Source organism: Lithobates pipiens, unplaced genomic scaffold, assembly GCF_037356315.1.
Source record: "Lithobates pipiens isolate NorthernLeopardFrog02 unplaced genomic scaffold, aLitPip1_a1.2 Scaffold_22, whole genome shotgun sequence".
Lineage (NCBI taxonomy): Eukaryota > Metazoa > Chordata > Amphibia > Anura > Ranidae > Lithobates > Lithobates pipiens.
In genome coordinates this window covers 298553262-298574281 of record NW_027507784.1, presented here as the reverse complement: position 1 = coordinate 298574281, position 21020 = coordinate 298553262, and the positions used below count along the sequence as shown (strand labels likewise).

The window sequence follows — 21020 nt, the reverse complement described above, 5'->3', positions numbered from 1 at the left end:
CGGCCACGGTTGTGGGGATGAGGCCCTTGTCCTCATCAACATGGGGACAAGGTGCTTTGAGGGGTCACAGACCCCCAAAGTATCCTCCCAATGTTGAGGGCATGTGGCCTGGTAGGTTCAGGAGGGAGGGGGGGGGGCTCTCTCGTCCCCCCCCTCTTTTCCTGCGGCCTGCCAGGTTGCGTGCTCGGATAAAGGGTCTGGTATGGATTTTTAGGGGGAACCCCACGTCAATTTTTTTTTAAATTTGACGCGGGGTTCCCCTTAATATCCATACAAGACCTGAAGGGTCTGGTTATGGATATTTAGGGGGAACCCCACGTCAAATTTTTTCTTAAATTTGAGGCAGGGTTCCCCTTAATATCCATACCAGACCTGAAGGGCCTGGTAATTGAATTTGGGGGACCCCCACGCTTTTTAAATTTATTTATTTATTTATTTTTTTATCAATGACTTTCAATGAGTGTTCTCTGTATTACAGAGCCGACAATTCATAATAGCTGCGAGTGATTTTAAAGGACTTTTTTTCCTGCATAAATGACACTTTGTGCAGGGACAGTTCTAAGCACCAGAAACATGAGCCCCTTCACAGGCATACTATAGACAACCCCCCCTACGAAATTTAAAGGGACATTACACTTTTATTGTTTCACTTTAATCATTATTAAAATCACTGCTCCCGAAAAAACGGCCGTTTTTAAAACTTTTTTTGCATTGATACATGTCCCCTGGGGCAGGACCCGGGTCCCCAAACACTTTTTAGGACAGTAACTTGCAGAATCTTTTCTCTCTGTCAAATCTTTTTTCTCTGTCGAATATTTTCTCTATATAATCTTGGACTAATAGAGGTAAGGTTAGGCACATTCGACCACAGGTTCTATAGACAGATTGTTATTGTCAGAGTCATGTCGAATCTCCTATTCTATATCGAACTGTTGTAACAATGAAAACCAAAATAAAGCATTTATTTATGTTGGATCTTTCGTTTTTCGGATTTTGTGCTTTCGTTATCGTTTGTCAAAACGAAAACGAAAATAGCTGAAATTTGGACGAAAATGCATTCGGACGAAAACGAATGCACATGTCTACTTGCAGGTGCATCTAGTATGAATGGGCTCTTATCCTGTTGTAGTATATTATCCTGCAGACTATGTAATGACTGTTTTATATAATGCCGAATTTCTTCTAATCTCTTACAATTTTGTTTTCCCCACCCTTAGAGATCCCAGCAGTGGTCCCTACTCCAGCCCTCACCAGCACAGAGGAGCCAGCTGGTAAGTCATACCATCTGCAGAATAGGGGTGTTGCTCTGTTCTAGATAACAAACTCAGAGTAAATAAAATTAGCCGCACTGCCAGTTCATCATGTCGGCAGGAAGATGGTGGATGCCAGACGTTTAAAGCGTGCATCAAAACACTGGGAATTTTTCCCTGCTTTCCGAGACAAGCTGTTCAGAGACAAGTTTTCCAGGCTCATCGCCAGAGAATATGCCAGGCTGCAGGGGGTTGCCGAATGTCAAGCAATGGGTTAACTGGTCCTGGCGACTCTTCCGAGTTTAATGAAAACTAGGAGTGAAGTAAGAGAGGACACTTAGTTCAAGGGGGGTAATAGAGACAGAAAAACTATATTCATCCCGGGGAAAATGTGCAGACGTTTTGTATTGTCCAATAGATCAGACTGGCAGTGACAGCTGATACCTTTCATAAGGGGATGCACTGGTCCATTAACATTCATTGCAGACTGGAGGTAGGAAGCCTCAGGGGTAGTTGGGAGACAGCCAGGGCAGCCGGGGCAAGTGTCACCATCAGGAGAACGAGACAGTAAGGACATTCATGGAGATAATAGAGTCACAGGAGGGGGACATGGAAAGAAAAATTGAAAGGGCCCATGAAATTGAACAATGAATGCCAATTACAGTGTGTGATGTTCTCTCAGCTATTCTATAATAATAGAAATACATGTAGTGATGATGAATATTTGCAGAGAAACACATTATATTTCCACCAGTAAAACACTCCATAAAATGACCAATGACAATGCCATTAATCATATCATATGTGCACAGTGCTGATATCACATCTGCACATCTCAAGTTATATGATAATAAAATATAAAATGAAATCCATGATGGAATTCAGAGGATGAAATGTGACCACCTGGAAATGGGCTCAGCTGTAGCAGGTGATTCATCAACTACCAGACGACTACCGCGCAGGACCCCATTGTCACATACCGTGCAGGACCCCATTGTCACATACCACGCAGGACCCTATTGTCACATACCGCGCAGGACCCCATTGTCACATACCGCGCAGATCCCCATTGTCACATACCGCGCAGGACCCCATTGTCACATACCGCGCATGACCCCATTGTCACATACCGCGCAGGACCCCATTGTCACATACCACGCAGGGCCCCATTGTCACATACCGCGCAGGACCCCATTGTCACATACCGCGCAGGACCCCATTGTCACATACCGCGCAGGTCCCCATTGTCACATACCGCGCAGGTCCCCATTGTCACATACCGCGCAAGACCCCATTGTCACATACTGCACAGGACCCCATTGTCACATACCGCGCAAGACCCCATTGTCACATACCGCACAGGACCCCATTGTCACATACCACGCAGGACCCCATTGTCACATACCGCACAGGACCCCATTGTCACATACCGTGCAGGACCCCATTGTCACATACCGCGCAAGACCCCATTGTCACATACCGTACAAGACCCCATTGCCACATACCACGCAGGACCCCATTGTCACATACTGTGCAGGTCCCCATTGTCACATACCGCGCAAGTCCCCATTGTCAAATACCGCGCAGGACCCCATTGTCACATACCGCGCAGGACCCCATTGTTACATACCGCGCAGGTCCCCATTGTCAAATACGGTGCAGGACCCCATTGTCACATACCACGCAGGACCCCTTTGTCACATACCGCGCAGGTCCCCGTTGTCACATACCGCACAGGACCCCATTGTCACATACCACGTGTAGCATGAAGCGACGCATGCGTACGGGAGTCGCCACTAACGGCATATCGTCGATAGCAGTGGCATGCTCAGTGCGCCTGCATGCCACTGTCTACGGCGCATGCACCGTAGACAGCGGTGCCTGTCTTTTTGCAAATATCTCCTCAACCTTGTAGATTGAGGAGATATTTCATGGACCTACATGTAAGCCTTAATCTAGGCTTACCTGTAGGTCAAAGTGGTCTGTAAGGGTTTACAACCATTTTAAGGATGACTGCTAGCCTCATGAGATTTAAAGTTAGATTTAGTGATGTAACTACTGTGCTGTGCTATGATTAAGCCCCAGTGGCTGGTGCAAAATGCATCAAGATGTGTGGTTTAGTGGAGACATGTAGACCGAGGCTGCTCTTTATCATTTATTCTCCTGGGCTGGTCGAGAGTAACAGCAATCCTTTCCTCTTTACTGTGCTGCTCAGTTTTCTCCTTGCTGGAGGTTCCAGCATGAGGAAGCAAAACGTTGTCTCTACAAATATGGCACAGAAGCGGAGTGCAGAATAAGGCATAGTAAATCAGTGAAAATCAGTGATAGGGGAAAGATTAGCTGCAGATAGACCACAGGCAATACTGGTGACCAATCCTTTGCCCTATGCCTGCTATTTTGGGCATTGCTTCCAAAGTTCAGTTCCACTTTAAATCAGATACAGGCATTTGGAATGTTCAGAAAGAGGCCACCCAACAACAGCTCCTCTATTTATCTCATGAGAAGTACATAAACCATAGACAAAGTGATAAACCAGACAAAGTTCCTCATCTACCGAAATTTCTAGTGCCAATGCACCATAAAGTGTCAGTTGGCTGAAGGGTTAACAGAGCGATTGCGGGTCTGTGGAGTGGCAACTGCCCACGTGTGGTTGGATGCTGGAGTACTAAATACCCATGGCTCTCTGATGATCCGACTGAAGATTGGGGAGGGGAGGTGGTGGCTGGTCAGAACTCTTACACAGAACATTTTTGTGGTCAGGATACATTAACCCAACGCTGCCAGGCCTGCTACTTCTTAGTCACAGTTTTCGTCTCCAGCCAGTTATGAACTGTATGCACTTCTATGGCTTCTTTGTAAACCAACAAAAATGGCTTTGCATACCATTCATACTGCAGGTACATTCCTTTGTATGGCTTCAGAACACTGAGATAAACGGTAAGGACAATAAGATACATTGATGTATTAGGGGACGTTATGTCATATGGCAGTCTCCTATCCAGCATGCAGCACATACAGCTGACACAGCAGTACTGTAGTAAGGTGAGATAGCGTCTGATCGCCCCCAGAGAAGGAGCTGGTCCCCCTCTCTCGGTCCTGCAGTCAGGGTGGAGGCCTGTTCGGCTCTGTTTGCACTGACATTTTTGCAAACTTCTCTCCTCCTTTTCTGAAACTGAATCCCCCAGCGGAAATAATGATACCATTAACCCCATGGACACTGGAGAGGATGCCAACCTTTGGCAGTCGTCTGGCCACTGAGAAAGTTAAAAGCTCAACAGCAGGTTGGATGTCGTGAAAAACTGTCTTTCTTCAGTTTGTGGAACTAGAGAGTTCAGCAGACTGATAGTTTGTGTGACCTATTATGGTTGTCTCTTGGTAAACAGAGCACCAGTTATAGTTCATTGCAGCAGAACTGAAGGGAGACTACAGTCGGGATAAAAATTACCAATACATTGGTATATTCCCAGGTTATGTGCAAGTCTTTATGCTTGAATGCAAGCAGCAGCAGTACCTGAGATCAGTGGAGCACTAAGAAGAAATGCGAGGGTTGGGGCCTGTACCAAGTGCCAACTTCCTTGGAGTGCTGTATCCGTCCAAAATTCTTTTTTTTGCGCTGCACAACACCAAAGCACCCCCAACAAGCCAGAACCTAGTGCCCCATTGGCAGCGGCATCATATGACAGAGCTGAGAGGAAGACTTACCTCATTCTCATTTGGGATCATGCTGTTTTTGCTCATATCATAGATTTCCTTTACATCTCCCTATTTCTAGTTAGATTTATTGCCTTCAACATTTCTGGTCTTTTTGATCAGAGTTTTGATATTGACTGTTTAGACCTAAAGCTGACCATACATGGTGCAAGTTTTATCTAGTTCCTGGTGAACTGGTGGAAATTTGCTTGGTAGGTGGTCCTATCAACAGCTGCCCACTTATCATCATGCCTGTACTTGATTTAGATATATTTTATGGTAGGATCAATGACACTATTGTTCCAACAGACAGTGGCAGGCATCACAGAGAGAGGTCATTGGAGGGGCCCCCTCAACATTTTGTTTGTGGCCCTGAGTAGCTAACAGATTTCACATTTTGGTAGCTATAAAAATGTTACGACTAAAGTAGCAAAGTCTATAGCCACCTCCAGTCTAATGAGAACCTTCAGGGCTACAGATAGCTGACATCATTCTGTATGTGGTTGGTTGTGAGGCATAGTGGGTGCAAGGTGGATAAAGTTATTGGGTGCCAGACACTTCTTGGATGTAAAAAAGGTTTTATTTCTCTTAACAGTCCTTTTTATATTTTGAGGGGGAAAGAGGGTTAGGGCCAGGACACCCTTAAGCAGTTGCAATTTCAATTGACAGACTCCGAGACTTCAATAGGAGGACAGACGTACAGGGAAAGGCCCCCAGCAAGGCACCACATCTGCATGTGCAGGATTGCTGTCTCCTATGGCAGCAGTCAACAGTTCCTAAAGCAAATCGTTACAGTGCTCTTTGCTTCACTACAACTTCTACTTGTAGCTCTTGAGCCCCTTTGAGCTCCTGGTCTCTCACTGGACCCTCTGATTCACTGACTCTGAATCCCTGGCGTTATTCAAAGCTTTGCTGTGGTATCTCCCTCAAGCGTCACCCACGCTTCCTGGCTGAGTCCCTAGTTTGGCACTCCAGATACTTCTGAAGCTTCACCTCTGCTAACCGGCTTGATCCCTGGCTTGACTCACAAGGCTGCTCTGCAAGCATCACCCCTGCTAGCTGGGTCCCTGACTTGATCACCGCCTGAAGTTTTCCGATACTCCACCTTACCCATTCAGTGAGAATGGTGCTCCGGAACTTGCTTCAGTTACAGTGGTCCCTGGTAAAGGTGGTTGGCCCCTTAGTGGCAACAGCTTTCCTTCTACCTCTGACCACGACAGGTTCTCCAACTGGCAGAACCATCACTTATGGTTGGACTGCGAACCTCAATCCCAACTCCTACTTCTGGATAGGCCCTCACACAGCCTGACAGCCAGATGCCCCCGGGATAGGAACAATTTATGGCCTAGCAGCCCGGGGTGTATGACACACATCCACCCAGACAGCCGTCCAGGTGGCACAAAACCTAGATCACCTGACCTCATCTTAATATATAGGCTCTCCCAGCAGGCCAAGGGATTCAAGCAAACCCTGCTGAGATACCCCATATACCCATAACCTGACCTTGGTTTGCCCTTCTCGTATCTAGTATCACCAAGTACCCAGCCACCTATCAGTAGAAGAGAAAAGTGCAACAAGGCCACACTTGGGGAGAAATCAACGGATCTCTAGCAATTGACCAGGGTAACTATTCTTGGCAAGTAAATTTGTGAGGAGCTCCCTGACTAAAACCCAGGGCGCTATACTAATATATTTTAAATCCGAACTGTAGACCCAAACACAGTGCTTCAGACAGAATGTCTTGCTTGCAGTTGCTGTTTAACTGGCTCGGGGTGAAAATTTTGTACCATTAGCGGTAACCCTGAGCCAGACTCGGGCCCTCATCGCTGAATCAAGGAAGAGGTTACTTACCTTGTCCCCTGGATCCAGCAATGTCCCCCCGCTGTACGAGTGAGCCATCCTCCGCTCAATCTATCACATAGTCGGGCTCCGTTCCCTGCGAGCGTTGCGACGCACAGGGACAGAGAACGGCGCCAAATTCAAAAAGTAAAACACACACATTACATACAGTATAATGTAATCTTACAGATTACTTTGCTGTATGCAATTATTTCACATCCCCTTTGTCCCTATTGGTCTGCCCAGTGTCCTGCATGTAGTTTTATAATATAAAAGCTGTTCTTTATGCCAGGAAACTGGAGATTGTCCATAGCAACCAAAACTGTCCCTTTACATCAAAAGTGGTTTTAGACCAGCTAGAAAACAGCGATAATAAATTGGAATCACTCGCAGAATTGAGCGATAGCGATTTGTGGGGAGATCCGTCATCAAATACTGAAAAGTAATGACAGTGACAATTCTGCAACTGAGCAAATTTCAGTGTTTTTGATTTGATTACATTATTGAATATTTTTTATTATTGTTATATTATTATTTGATATAATTATTTATAGTTATTTATTATATTATAATTTATGATTTCATTTTTCACATTTTATCATACCCGGGATGTCTGCTAAACTGGTTTGGACAGATTTAAGTGAGTTATTCCTAAGAATTACAGGACTACAATATAAAACGCCAAATTTCCATGCAAAATAATTGTACTGCTTTCAACTAAAATCTGAAATAATCATACCGCCAGGGAGGTTAAGAGAAAGAATTTAGCTAGGATGATTTAGAATCTCCTTCCTGCTGATTAGTCATGGATATAGCTACGGTTATATATATAAAATAATTTTCTATTTTTTTAGTGGCCTCAGTTTTGCAACTGTACAGATCATTGAAGATATGGTTGATTTTGATTACTATAGGACATGGGTGCTCAATGAGGGCCACATGTGGCCCCTCAAAGCCCTCACATGTAGCCCTCGATCTCAAACCAGAGATGCACATGCCCAGGGTCAGCAACCCATTGATAGAGATCTGGGCTTCCCGACCCGCCATCCCAGAGCATCAGAGTGCATCAAGCCGGCTCTGGCAGTGGAAGAAGCAGGTGGCCGCGGAGAGAGCAGGAGCTGCATAAGCTAAGGGCATGGTCCTGCAACCACTGAAATCCGGCTTCTCCTCCTCTCCCTCCTGTTGGCATTCAGCAGCTGCAGGAGGAAAATGTTTATTATACTGTTCAAAAAAAATAAATAATCCATTGTCATATGAAAGTTGTTTTTCACACAACAGTCTCTTGTAACAAATATACATACTCTCTTGCATTGTGCCAGCTGTCTCTTCTAACACAGCAGTCATATATAAAATCAAAGCCCTTCTGTAATATGGCAGCTGTCTTGTAATAAAGCAATGTCACAATGGTAAAAAATTGGTTTCAGGTAGCTTTGCAGATATATACTCTCCAGCCAGTTTAAAAGTGGGTATCAGGATTGATTCACACGTACAGGTCAGATATAAGTCTACAGAAAATGACTGAAGCAGGGCTCTGCAGAAATGAACCATCAAGTACCATAACTTGTAGTTGAAATAAGCTTACATGACTGCACAAACCTGGCTTTTTAGTGCATAGGTCACATATAAAAACACGTCTAATATCTAACAAATGTGATTACAATGTAAGAAGGAACTTGGGTGCATAATTGAGCTTTAGTTTTATAAGCTGATTTTGTCTTTATCTGAATAAAAGCTTCAGTGCTAGGATGTAGGGGGCTGTCCTGCGAGAGACCAGCACTGAATCCTGCTAAACGGGTCTTATTAGACCAATGCAAAGCTTAACCATTTACTGGCATCCAGAACAGTAGTAGAAACCCAGGGAACACTGTTTAATATATAGTTACTATTTATCCTTTAGCCTCAGTTTTGCACCTAAGGGTTTTTGTGCAGATTTTTGCGCCTAAGTCACGACTGGCCAAGGTCATTCCTTCACTGGTGGACATTGACCAGATGGGATTTATGCCCGGGAATTCCATGGACACAAACCTACAGAAATTATTTACTCATTTACAATTAGATACTATAGAAGTCCCAGAAAAAGTTAAATGGAATCTATCGACATTGAAAAAGCCTTTGATTCAGTTGACTGGCTATATATGCATAGAGTATTGGCGAGTATGGGATTTGGGCCTAATTTCCGGTGATGGGTCACTTTGCTGTACATCAGGGATATGCAATTAGTGGACCTCCAGCTGTTGCAAAACTACAAGTCCCATTATGCCTCTCCCTCTGGGTGTCATGCTTGTGGCTGTCAGAGTCTTACTATGCCTCATGGGACTTGTAGTTCTGCAACAGCTGGAGGTCCACTAATGCATATCCCTGCTGTACATCGACCCTTGGACGGCAATTCGGTTGGGACTTTCAATTTCTGATCCTTTTGTTATTGGAAGGGGTACTAGACAGGGATGCCCTCTTTCCCCCTTCCTCTTTGCCTTAATGATAGAGCCTATGGCGAGAGCATTAAGTAAGTCTAAGGAGGTGGGTGCAATCCAGGTAGGATCTATAAAGGAAAGCCTCACGCTCTATGATGATGACCTGCTCCTGTTCCTCAGAGAACCGGGACTGTCCCTTCAGGCGGCATTGGAAATGTTCATTAAGTTTGTTTTTTGCTTTTTCGTGTCTTCGGGTGAATTGGGGCAAGTCATCGATATTGCCCTTAGGTCCGGGGGCAGGGGGTTTCCGCTATCACTTGGGGGTAAAAGTTACAGCTAACATCCGGGATTATATACCACTGAACCTTTTGCCATTAGTCTTCCAACTTAACCAAAAAGCACAGGCGTGGAAACGGTTGCCCCTGTCCCTACTGGGATGTATAAATCTCCTGAAAATGAGGTCCTTGCCAGTAATTTTGTATTTTTTAAGGCACTCTCCAGTGTGGGTTCCCAAGTAATTTTTCCACAAATTGAACAGTATTATGGGATCCTTTCTGTGCTCTCCCCAATCACTTCGCATAGGCATAAAAGTACTCCAAGAACCATGGGGGCAGAAGGGGTCATCACTACAAGATTGGCAGAAGTACTGCCTCGCTGGCCAGATGGTTTTTGCATGACGCTGGCTGTTGGTGGATGATGGAGACTCTGCCACAGTTCTTGAGGCAGCTCAGTTAGGCTCCTATGAGAGTTTAAGACTAGCGCTGTATAGACGCCCAAAATCCAATATACCTTTGACTTTGTCAATGAAAGCAGCCATAAATGCCTGGGGAGTAGCTATGAATCTGTCATCCCCCAGTTGCATCAGAACTAAGTCCTCTTCTCCCCTAGTGGAAGAATTCTAACCTGCCTCATTTCTACTCCCTACCAGACCCCATGGTTTGGGCTAGTAGGGGTGTTAAGGTACTAGGGGACATTACAAGGGAGGGAGATGACCAATTGAAAACACGACATAACCTACCTAATTCATACTTTTTCTGGTATTTACAACTGCGCCATGTGTTTCAGACACAATTCTCCAGCCGGAGGGTAGAGGTGCTATTTTTACTGATGAAGAGTTGTCCAAACCTCTATCAGCTACATACAAATCCTTCTTCAGAAAAACAGCAATGGTGGTAACTAGATATCGGGAATGGTGGGTGGCAGAAATCCCTGAAATCCAAGGAGAGGACTGGGAAGATATGTAGCACCACCCCTTTAAACACTTGGTAATCCAGCTAGGGACCACCTTATACAGTTTAAGTTTTTACATAGAATTTATTACACACTGGGAAGGCTGGCGCGCATTTATCCCTCTGCTACGGATGAATGCTGGAGGTGTTCCTCCTCGCCTGCGAATGCAGAACATATTTTCTGCAGCTGTTTTGCAGATCCGGAGCTTCTGGTCTAAAATCACTTACTGCTTGTCAGAGGTTCTCACTATTCCAATTCCCATGACACAAAGAGAGCGTCTCATAGTTTTGGTGGAAGAGGTCGTTCCTTCTTTAGCTCATCGCACCTTACTCAATATAGGGTTGTTCTATGGTATGAAAGCCATCTTAATGCATTGGAAGAAGCCAAATGCTCCTACAATATCATACTGGAAGGGTCTGATAAACTGCGTAATCCATCTTTACAAGGCCACATATACCTCCAGTGGCTGTAAAAAATTTTTTTGCAAAGTCCGGCAGCCATGTTTGGACTCTTCCACAACAGTGGACTGATTTACCCCTTTTCACCTCCTGGACTGTATAGTCTTATGGGTTAGGAGATAGGCACATTCTTGCCACTGATGTGAATAGATTGCTCTACATGTATACGCAATCATCCTGAAAGTTCTACCCCGATTCCAGATGGACAAGTGACATAACCAAACTCTGATTGTAACTTACTGGTGCTCAATATCTCCTGGACTTGTGCTGATGGTTGAGTTTGGGGGAGGGGGGGTCATTTTGAGTTTTTTGATTAGTTGAACTATGTTAGTTCTAATTTTTGGCCAAAAAAAAGCTTTGACCAAAAAAAATGGAAGCTGATTGGTTTCTATGCAGAGCAGCAACAGATTATGCACGCTCCAGTTTTAGTAAATGAACCCCTGTGTGATAATGCTTAGCAATAGGAATCCCATCATTATCAATATAGGCTGTTCCCATCTGTTGCTTGAAGCTCGAAAGGTTACATGAGCTTTTTTGGAGCTGTGTTGTGTATTGTTTGGCACCATAAGCTAGAGCCTATAAATGGGCGATACAAGCATTTTTGCACGTTTTTATACATGGTTTTTGTTCCTGTTCTCCTCTGCTCTCATCCGCTTCTTCTCCTACCCAGAAGCTTTCATACACCTGCACAAATTTTAAAAAACACTTAAAATAAAAACCTGTATACATGTCCAAGGGTGCAAAAAAACAAACAAACCTTGTATAAGCACCAAAAAGTGCTTACTAGATGTGAATACAGGCTGCGCTTGAGTTTAATGAACAAAAACTGACCTGATTCCTCCATCCACACATTTGAGGTGGATGGGGGTGTCCTCCCGCTGTGTCTTTGTATTCTGTATTCTGCAGAGACTTCCCAGTTGTCAGCATACACAGACCACCACTGAAGTCTATAGCCTGCAGCGCTGAATGAGTTGGGCAAAGTTTGGTCTGAACCAGCCGGATTTTGATCCATGTATGGCTATATTTTTATTTTACCTGTGATTATGTGGGATTGAGCAGAAACACAAAAGGATGCTTCTATACTTTAAGATCCCATTTACAGTACAGCAATCGACTTAACAAGCCTTGCTTATTGTCCGAAAGGATAACTAGAAGAATAGTGTTCATGTTGCCCACAGCAGCCAAACGCATTCAAGGTTTAGTAAATTCAAAAAGAAATTACAGCTGTATTCCCAATTATATAACAAGATGGATCAACAAATAGCAATTGATAGTTTTAGTTTTTAGTCCCATAATCCATCACTGTTTAGTGGCTTTAATTTCAAGAGACTCTGTCACTTTGCCCATCTAAAGCAAATTGACAGGTTCTCTGTCAATCTCCCACTGGCCCAGTGATACTGAAATCTGCCAAACTCCATTCCTCTGCCAGGCCTATTGGGATATACCCGTGGTTTCAGTTATGAGACAATGCCCAGGACCTAATACTGTCATTGAAGGAAGGGTGAGAAGTAATTAACTCTATGTAAGCTCCGACACCATCTAGACCTACACAAGGTTAGGCCTCCTGCCCCCTATGGATGAACAGAGCATCAAGGAAGCAAGCGTGGCAATGGTGGGTATGAGTGGGTGGAGGGTAGGTCTTTCATTAGAACCTGTTAGTTGGCCGAAGTGATGGAATGATAAAGAAAAAAGCCTTAGCCAAATGTTGGACATCTACATGTAGGGTGGGTGTAGCAAGGTGTGGCGGCAATAACATTGACAGTCCAAGTAAGCTAAATGAACTTGTATTGAAATAATGCAAAGACAGTTCACAATAAACCCGGAGGGAAGACAGCCCAACAGGGGACACTCACAGGTTAAACAGCGTATAGAGAGCAGGTTTCAGCCAATCTGACAGCACCTGTTGAGAGGGGCAAAATGTGGCCTGACCATCACGAGCCCAAGCAGGAGGATGTCCAGAAGCTTTGCGAACCCTATACTTTTCCTCCTTGTCAGGAATCTTTCTCTGCCGCTAGTTCTGTCCCTACCAGGTGGGATATCTGTCCCTACTCTACCCACTTGCAAAATATGTGCAAACCTGGGAGCGAGGGCCTTAAATAGGCTCTGCCTGACTCAAGATGACCACCAGAGTCACATAGGGTGGCGGCATCCAATTGGATATCTTCCTCTGTGACCCAGAAAACTATAGAGGAACTATGTTCCTCCTGAGTAACTCTCCAACTGTATTGCCACTGTGGAAGAGTGCCAACTGCAGTGGAGAAAGTAGACTGCACCTGCCTACATACAATCATCCTTTGCTTTTCTTACTGCTCTAAACTGATGAAACTAGTATTTACCACAATATTTTAAACTGGTCATAAGCAAGTGAGGACCATTGCACAATTGCCCAAATTTTGCAATGATTCATCAATGAGTAGAGCATGCCAGGCCCTGGCTGACACAAATCAGAAGAACTAGCGGTCAACCATGGTGGTTTTGTTTCAGCTAAAAACCACTGTTTTCCCCCAGGAAAATGGGGGCAGAGGTGTCTTGTCGTGCTCCCTTTTCCCCCTCCATAGACGCACACATGGATGCTAAGACATTCCAAGCGTGTATGCTAATGTAGGAATGGAAAAACAATCTTCACAGAGCCACAATGTGTCTGTACCCCTTTTTTTTTCTTTTTCTCCCCTCCCCTCTTCCTTGCTTAAGCCTAGTTGATGTCATCTCCTGGCATCCCAACCCTCAGCTTTTTTTCTGCAAAGAGGAGCCTGCAGGGCACCCTACGTGGCAAAAGGCCACCCTGCAGATTTAGGAAGGAGTATGAGGAGACCAGTCACCCAGCACACAGTTGACCCATCTTGTCAACCTGATCAGTTATAACTATAAAGGAGCCAGTGGCTGCATGAAGAAGTGCCCCAACCATGAAGCTGAAGCACTTTCTTAATTGTAATTTGTTATGTCTGGAAAGCAGCTTTAATGTCTATAGTCAGCTTTACTACATAGCAATGTTCTCTTTGCAATGTTTTAATAAAGAAGACTGGCTTATTTTGAGTTAAGAAGATGGATTTGTGTGTGCTGAATATAGAAACAGTGATACAGTTCATGACTGGATCAGGCGGGAGTTAAAATGACAGGCATGCAGCGCCTGGGTACTTCCTAATCAGCATTATTCCTGGTGATCCTGCCAGTCACAGCTCCTTAGAACTAGGACCTGGGGCTGTACCTGCCTGTGCCCAGCACTCAGCTGGCATGTGATAGGATTTCCAAAGTCACCCTGGCACTGCTCCCTGGCACACTTTTCTCCCTCCAACCCACAACAGATGGTCTTTTCACCCTGGCTGAAACCCAAGGCTTGTTATGGGGAGGCCGTTCTAGTTCCACCTTTCAGTAAATCTCATAGCCCAATGCTGAAATTACATGGGGGGGTATTTATAATCCCATCTATGAAATAGGTGTTTCATTCATGGGTGCTAGGAACTCAAACAAATAATTAGATTGGAGCAAAACAAAGAATCTTATAGCAACCAGTAAGAAATATCCTCTAACCTTAGTTAACGCTCTACACTGATAAAAGAGGAAACCTAATATGAGTGGCTACTTTTTGTATATCATCATAACTCCTAATGTTTCAGTATCAAATTGAAGGCATTTTCCATTTTTAATACATTAAGGAGAAAAAAGTTTTATTTTTAGTCATGTAAATATAATTGATTGATTAAGTTAAATTGATAATTACTTGTCTTACTTTAATATAATATTCCATATACAGTACATTTTTGAATTGAACATGCAGCAAGCAGTTGGCATGCGCTAGTCTTGAACTTGCTTACTGCTGTGCAGTAACTATAGACATGAATAGCAGGATCTCAGATTACACAAACAATCGTACCTGTTTATCTGCAGCCATCTCTTCTCAACAGCCTTTCAGAACACACATTTTATGCAAAAAGTCTTAGTTCTGAAAAGCAGCATGGATCTGAAGTCGCACTCTGCAGAGTTCAGTGAGGAGAGCTCTGAGCCCTGATTGGAGGGAAGGGACACACCTCCCTCCTCACAGTACCAGGGAACATGGACAGCTGTGGCTGTCAATCGCAGGCTGCATGCTGGCGTTCGCCCAACCCCTTCTTTGCCAATTATCACTTCAAGTTGGGAAAAGCTGTCAAAAGTGACTCATGCAGCAGGGAGAAATCGCACTCAGTGCTTAGGATACAGAGACAGTACAGTACACCGTACAATACACAGTACAGAAGGATGTGCTTTGTTCATACTTCATGTCTGAAGTTTTCCACCACTTTAAATTTGCCAAAACTATGTAATTGCAGAAATGCAATTTTCATGAAAAAAAGTGCGACAAACGCGGTAAACCACACAAATGAAAAAACACAAAGCTCAAAGCTCAAAAAGGTGCATTAACTAATTTCATTTTCTAATAGACATATCAGTACTGATGTCACACCACTTTCTCAAACTCTATCTAAAACTGAGCTCATAACGTTCCCCCCCCCCTCCTGTGCCCCCTCTCCTGACTTTAGTATCAAGATCAATGGTACAACTCCGCATGCCAGGGTGTTGGGTACCATCCCAGACTCTGAACTCTCCTGTCAGGCCCCCTCATCTAATCATTTTCCAAATCTTGCCTCCTCAACCTCCCTAACATCTCCAAAATACGCACCTTGTTAAGCAACAACACCACAAGGCTTCCAATTTACTCCCTGATTATCTCTTGCCTTGACTATTGTACAGTAACTGTTTCCTCGTTGGCCTACCTTTGCATAGAATATTCCCCTTTAGTCTATTATGAAGGCTGCTAACTCAACCTACCTTACCAACCAATCAGTATCCCTTACCCATCTCTGCCAATCACGCCACTGGTTTCTGCTGACCCAACGGTTGGAGAGGTGTGGCGTGGTGTGGAAGTAAACACGCAGAGTGCCATTTTGTCCTGATTTTCAAAGAATGATGTATTGAAACACCAGGATAACAGAACAAACAGGCCCAGCGGGAAGGCTCACCCTTCCGGGGCTACTAACAACTATGCAGCAGAGAGACAGTGGTCAGAAGACTCAGGGATGCCGACAGCATCTGCCACAAGGAGCTATGTGCCTGGTTGGTCTGACCCAACAGAGAACCTTCCTGGAAAGGTAGATGTAATCCCTGCCCTCTCCCTATTCCACCAGAACCTCTCCCTAGCGCTGGCACTGTCCCTGTCAGACGGGGAATCTGCTCCTACCCTGTCCACTCGCATAAGGTGTGCCAAACTCAGGAGTCAGAGTCTTAAATAGACTCTGCTTGACCTAAGGTTGCTGCCAGGGTCACAAGGGGCATGTGCATCCAATCGGATCACTGCCTGGGTGACTTTAGAAATCACAGAGAAACCCAGCTTATCTTAATATCCTCTCCCACCTGCATTGCCACTGTGGTCGAGCGCCATGTGCAGTGGAGAATATGGACTGCAACTGCCTGCACAAAAAATACAATTCAAAATTATAAGAACAACCTAGACCACCCACAACTACATTACCAACCTCAAAATACCAACCAAACCCTTCTCTTTGCTCCTCCCAAGACCTGCTCTGTAGCTCCCTTGTTACCTCCTCCCATGTATTGGAAAAAAGAGCTAGAGTGTTGGAAAGTCTTACTTGCATCTCCTCCTATGTTCTTCTCCAGGACTTCACCAGAGCTTCGCACATCCTCTGGAACTTCTTATTCAATCTGCATCACTTGACCCTTCCTTTTAGATTGTAAGCTTAAACGAGCAGGAGCCTCTGATTCCTCTTGTATTGAATAGTTTTTGTTTTTGTAAGATAAGGATGTTATAATATAAATAATAATGATAAGATATCAGCTTACAAACTTAGACTGTCAAATAAAAAGTGACTAGAAAACACTAAAATTTCAAAATCTATTTGAATTCCAATACAATATTTAACTTTTTTTTTCTTCTTCTTTCAGATTGTGAACAGTATTGCAAGCCTCCAAAAGGAAACTATAAAATCAACTTGAAGAAATATTGCAAGAAAGATTATGGTGAGCTTATGGGAATTTGTCAAACAGCAGGCCAGGGGGTGTGACTAATGGACTTACTGAAAAATATTTGGAGGGGACAGGAAAGGAATTTAACTTACCAAACACAGGATTTTCAAAGAGACATTCTTGTTATACAGCTCATTCAAATATTCGAAAAGTATTAGAAACCTATTAAAAAAATCTCAAAAGTTACTAGCACTTCCTACAGTTCAAACCTAGAGATCATTCCTCTTATGAAAATGAATCAACTTTTCAAAGTGTTGGTACTGGTGTGAGAAGGGAGAAAGTCTTAGGGCCCTTTCCAGTGATGTAAGTAACTCTGTTAAAATAAACGGAGTTACTTAACGCAGTTATTTTAGAGGGTAACGAGTAATCTAACTGATTACTATTCCCCTCATGGTAACTCTGTTCCCATTACTTGGGCGGCATTACCGCAATTACATTTACCGCCCCGGAGGCCCGTCGTGGCCGCACTGCCTGGCCGTTCGTTCCGCCGCGGGGAGGGGGGCTTTCGCCCGCTGAGCTGAGAAGAGGCTGAGACTCAGAGAGACTGTCTGGACCGCCCCACCACGCCCGCCTATCCAGAGAGAGAGAATGTAGGGAGGCGGGGCGGACACTGAAAAATGAAGTCAGCTGACACCAATCGAGTGAAGGGGAGGGTTTCTCTCTCTCCCCCCATGAGGAAAGGCATCCCTGGAGGCATTCAAGTAAGTGACTGTCTGATGATTCAAATTTCAGTGCAATCGATCCATCCCAAGTCCTCCACCACCTCTGCTTTTTACTGATCCCAACCCACCCACCATCACTTCTACAACAGAGGATATGGGGCGGGGGATACGGTAGGGATGAGATCAGTGGTGGTGGGGGATGGGATCAGTAAGAGGTGGTGGTGGGAGAGGATGGCACCACCACCATTGCCACCCTCCCAGTACCACCGCTGCCCGCCACTCCCCCCAAGTACACCACCGCTGCCACTCCCCCAAGTACCACCGCTGCCCTCCACCCCAAGTACTGTACACCACCACCACTGCCACCCCCCCAAGTAAGTACACCACCACTGCCACCCCCTCAAGTACCACCACTGCCCCTCCCTCAAGTACCACCGCTGCCACCCCTGTCACAGTTACTTTAATTATTTACTAGCTTACTAGTTATTAGCACTTTTCCAATGTAGTAACTGAGTTACTAACGCAATTACTTTTTGGGAGAAGTAATTTGTAACTTAACTAATTACTTTTTTAAAGTAAGATGACCAACACTGGATGGTCATCAAAAGTATGTCTCTTGAATTCGATGCACTTTGAATGACAATTGCGCGGTCATACAACACCGTACACAAATTAAATTTTTATCATTTTTTCCCCCAAATAGAGCTTTCTTTTGGTGGTATTTGATCACCTGTGCGATTTTTATTATTTGTTTAAAAAATGTAAAAAAAAATATTATTTTTTTATTTTATTATAAAATTTTAAAACAGGTCATTTTTGTCCGTCATTGATGTACAGTTCCTTGCGAAAGTATTCGGCCCCCTTGAACTTTTCAACCTTTTGCCACATTTCAGGCTTCAAACATAAAGATATAAAATTTTTATTTTTTGTGAAGAATCACCAACAAGTGGGACACAATTGTGAAGTGGAATGAAATCTATTGGATTTTTGAAACTTTTTTAACTAATAAAAAAATGAAAAGTGGGGCGTGCAAAATGATTCGGCCCCCTTGCGTTAATACTTTGTAGAGCCACCTTTTGCTGCGATTACAGCTGCAAGTCGCTTGGGGTATGTCTCTATCAGTTTTGCACATCGAGAGACTGAAATTCTTGCCCATTCTTCCTTGCAAAACAGCTCGAGCTCAGTGAGGTTGGATGGAGAGCGTTTGTGAACAGCAATTTTCAGCTCTTTCCACAGATTCTCGATTGGATTCAGGTCTGGACTTTGACTTGGCCATTCTAACACCTGGATACGTTTATTTGTGAACCATTCCTTTGTAGATTTTGCTGTATGTTTGGGATCATTGTCTTGTTGGAAGATAAATCTCCGTCCCAGTTTCAGGTCTTTTGCAGACTCCAACAGGTTTTCATCCAGAATGGTCCTGTATTTGGCTGCATCCATCTTCCCCTCAATTTTAACCATCTTCCCTGTCCCTGCTGAAGAAAAGCAGGCCCAAACCATGATGCTGCCACCACCATGTTTGACAGTGGGGATGGTGTGTTGAGGGTGATGAGCTGTGTTGCTTTTACGCCAAACATATCGTTTTGCATTGTGGGCAAAAAGTTCGATTTTGGTTTCATCTGACCAGAGCACCTTCTTCCACATGTTTGGTGTGTCTCCCAGGTGGCTTGTGGCAAACTTTAGACGAGACTTTTTATGGATATCTTTGAGAAATGGCTTTCTTCTTGCAACTCTTCCATAAAGGCCAGATTTGTGCAGTTTACGACTGATTGTTGTCCTATGGACAGACTCTCCCACCTTTCTCTGCAGTTCATCCAGAGTGATCATGGGCCTCTTGGCTGCATCTCTGATCAGTCTTCTCCTTGTCTGAGCTGAAAGTTTAGAGGGACGGCCAGGTCTTGGTAGATTTGCAGTGGTCTGATACTCGTCCCATTTCAAAATGATCGCTTGCACAGTGCTCCTTGGGATGTTTAAAGCTTTGGAAATCTTTTTGTATCCAAATCCGGCTTTAAACTTCTCCACAACAGTATTACGGACTTGCCTGGTGTGTTCCTTGGTCTTCATGATGCTCTCTGCGCTTTCAACAGAACCCTGAGACTATCACAGAGCAGGTGCATTTATACAGAGACTTGATTACACACAGGTGGATTCTATTTATCACCATCAGTCATTTAGGACAACATTGGATCATTCAGAGATCCTCGCTGAACTTCTGGAGTGAGTTTGCTGCACTGAAAGTAAAGGGGCCGAATAATTTTGCACGCACCACTTTTCAGTTTTTTATTTGCTAAAAAAGTTTAAAATATCCAATAGATTTCGTTCCACTTCACAATTGTGTCCCACTTGTTGGTGATTCTTCACAAAAAATTAAAATTTTATATCTTTATGTTTGAAGCCTGAAATGTGGCAAAAGGTTGAAAAGTTCAAGGGGGCCGAATACTTTCGCAAGGCACTGTATGCTGATGAGGCGGCACTGATGGGCACCGATGGGTGGCAGTGATGGGCACTGATGGGTGGCAGGGATGGGCACTGATCGGTTACACTGATAGGCAGCACTTCTAGGTGGCACTGATTGGCACCACTTGTGGGCATTGATAGGTGGCACTTGTGGGCATTGATAGGTTGCACTTGTGGGCACTTTTCAGATGGCATAAATGAGGCATAATTGCCGATGTCCCTTTAAGGTGAGCTGGTGATCGGCTTTTTTTTTTGTCCTCCGCTGTCAGCGTGAGGAGAAAAAAAAGCGATCACCGAGCTTTTGTTTTGATCATGTGATCAGTTGTCATTGGCTGACAGCTGATCACATGGTAAGGGGCCGGGACCGGCCCCTTACTCGGATCGGTGATCACCCGAGTCTCAGTGACTCAGTGATCACAGGGAGCGTGCATAGGGGAGGCTGTCATAATTCACATCCACGCTGTGGCCGAATGACGGCCACAGCGTGGATGTCAAGTGGTTACATTCATTCATTTGATTTTCTCACCTGCACCCGGAGCCAAGGGACGGACATTTCTGGTGCCCTGGACAGGTAAGTGTCCTTATATTAAAAGTCAGCAGCTCCAGTATTTGAAGCAGCTGACTTTTTTCTTTTTTTTTGCAGGCAGAACTCCACTTTAAGCAAAGTGCTAGTGCACTATATGTCTGCTATTCAAATACTTCAAGCTCACAGTGCTATGTCTGTTTAAATGCCAATTCATAGTAAGAGTTTTATGTGTTTCGATAATTTGTTAATATCTTTCCATTATTTAAAACCCGGTATCTCTATATTCTGTAAGGGGTTTAGCACAAAGCTTATGTCATTGTAACAGGAGTGGTAGTTACTGTGGGAAGGCACTTATGACTGCACTTGAATCGGTACAAAGTGGTGGTGCTAGTATCACTATAGGTTTGGGACCCCAGTACGAACCCATGGTACCGCTTGCTTTTTCTGCATCATTTGTCATGGGCTAGGCCTTTTGGGAGAGG

General features: G+C 44.3%; 1 protein-coding gene across 1 annotated transcript in view; it reads left to right on the top strand.

The window, feature by feature from the left end:
• The window catches only part of NTN3 (netrin 3), a 195216-nt gene that overhangs the window by 160070 nt on the left and 14126 nt on the right, over positions 1-21020 (top strand). Inside the window, exons 5-6 of the mRNA XM_077449223.1 lie at positions 1218-1271; positions 16813-16887. Coding sequence (XP_077305349.1) covers positions 1218-1271; positions 16813-16887 — 129 coding nt within the window. The remainder of the gene's footprint in view (positions 1-1217; positions 1272-16812; positions 16888-21020) is intronic.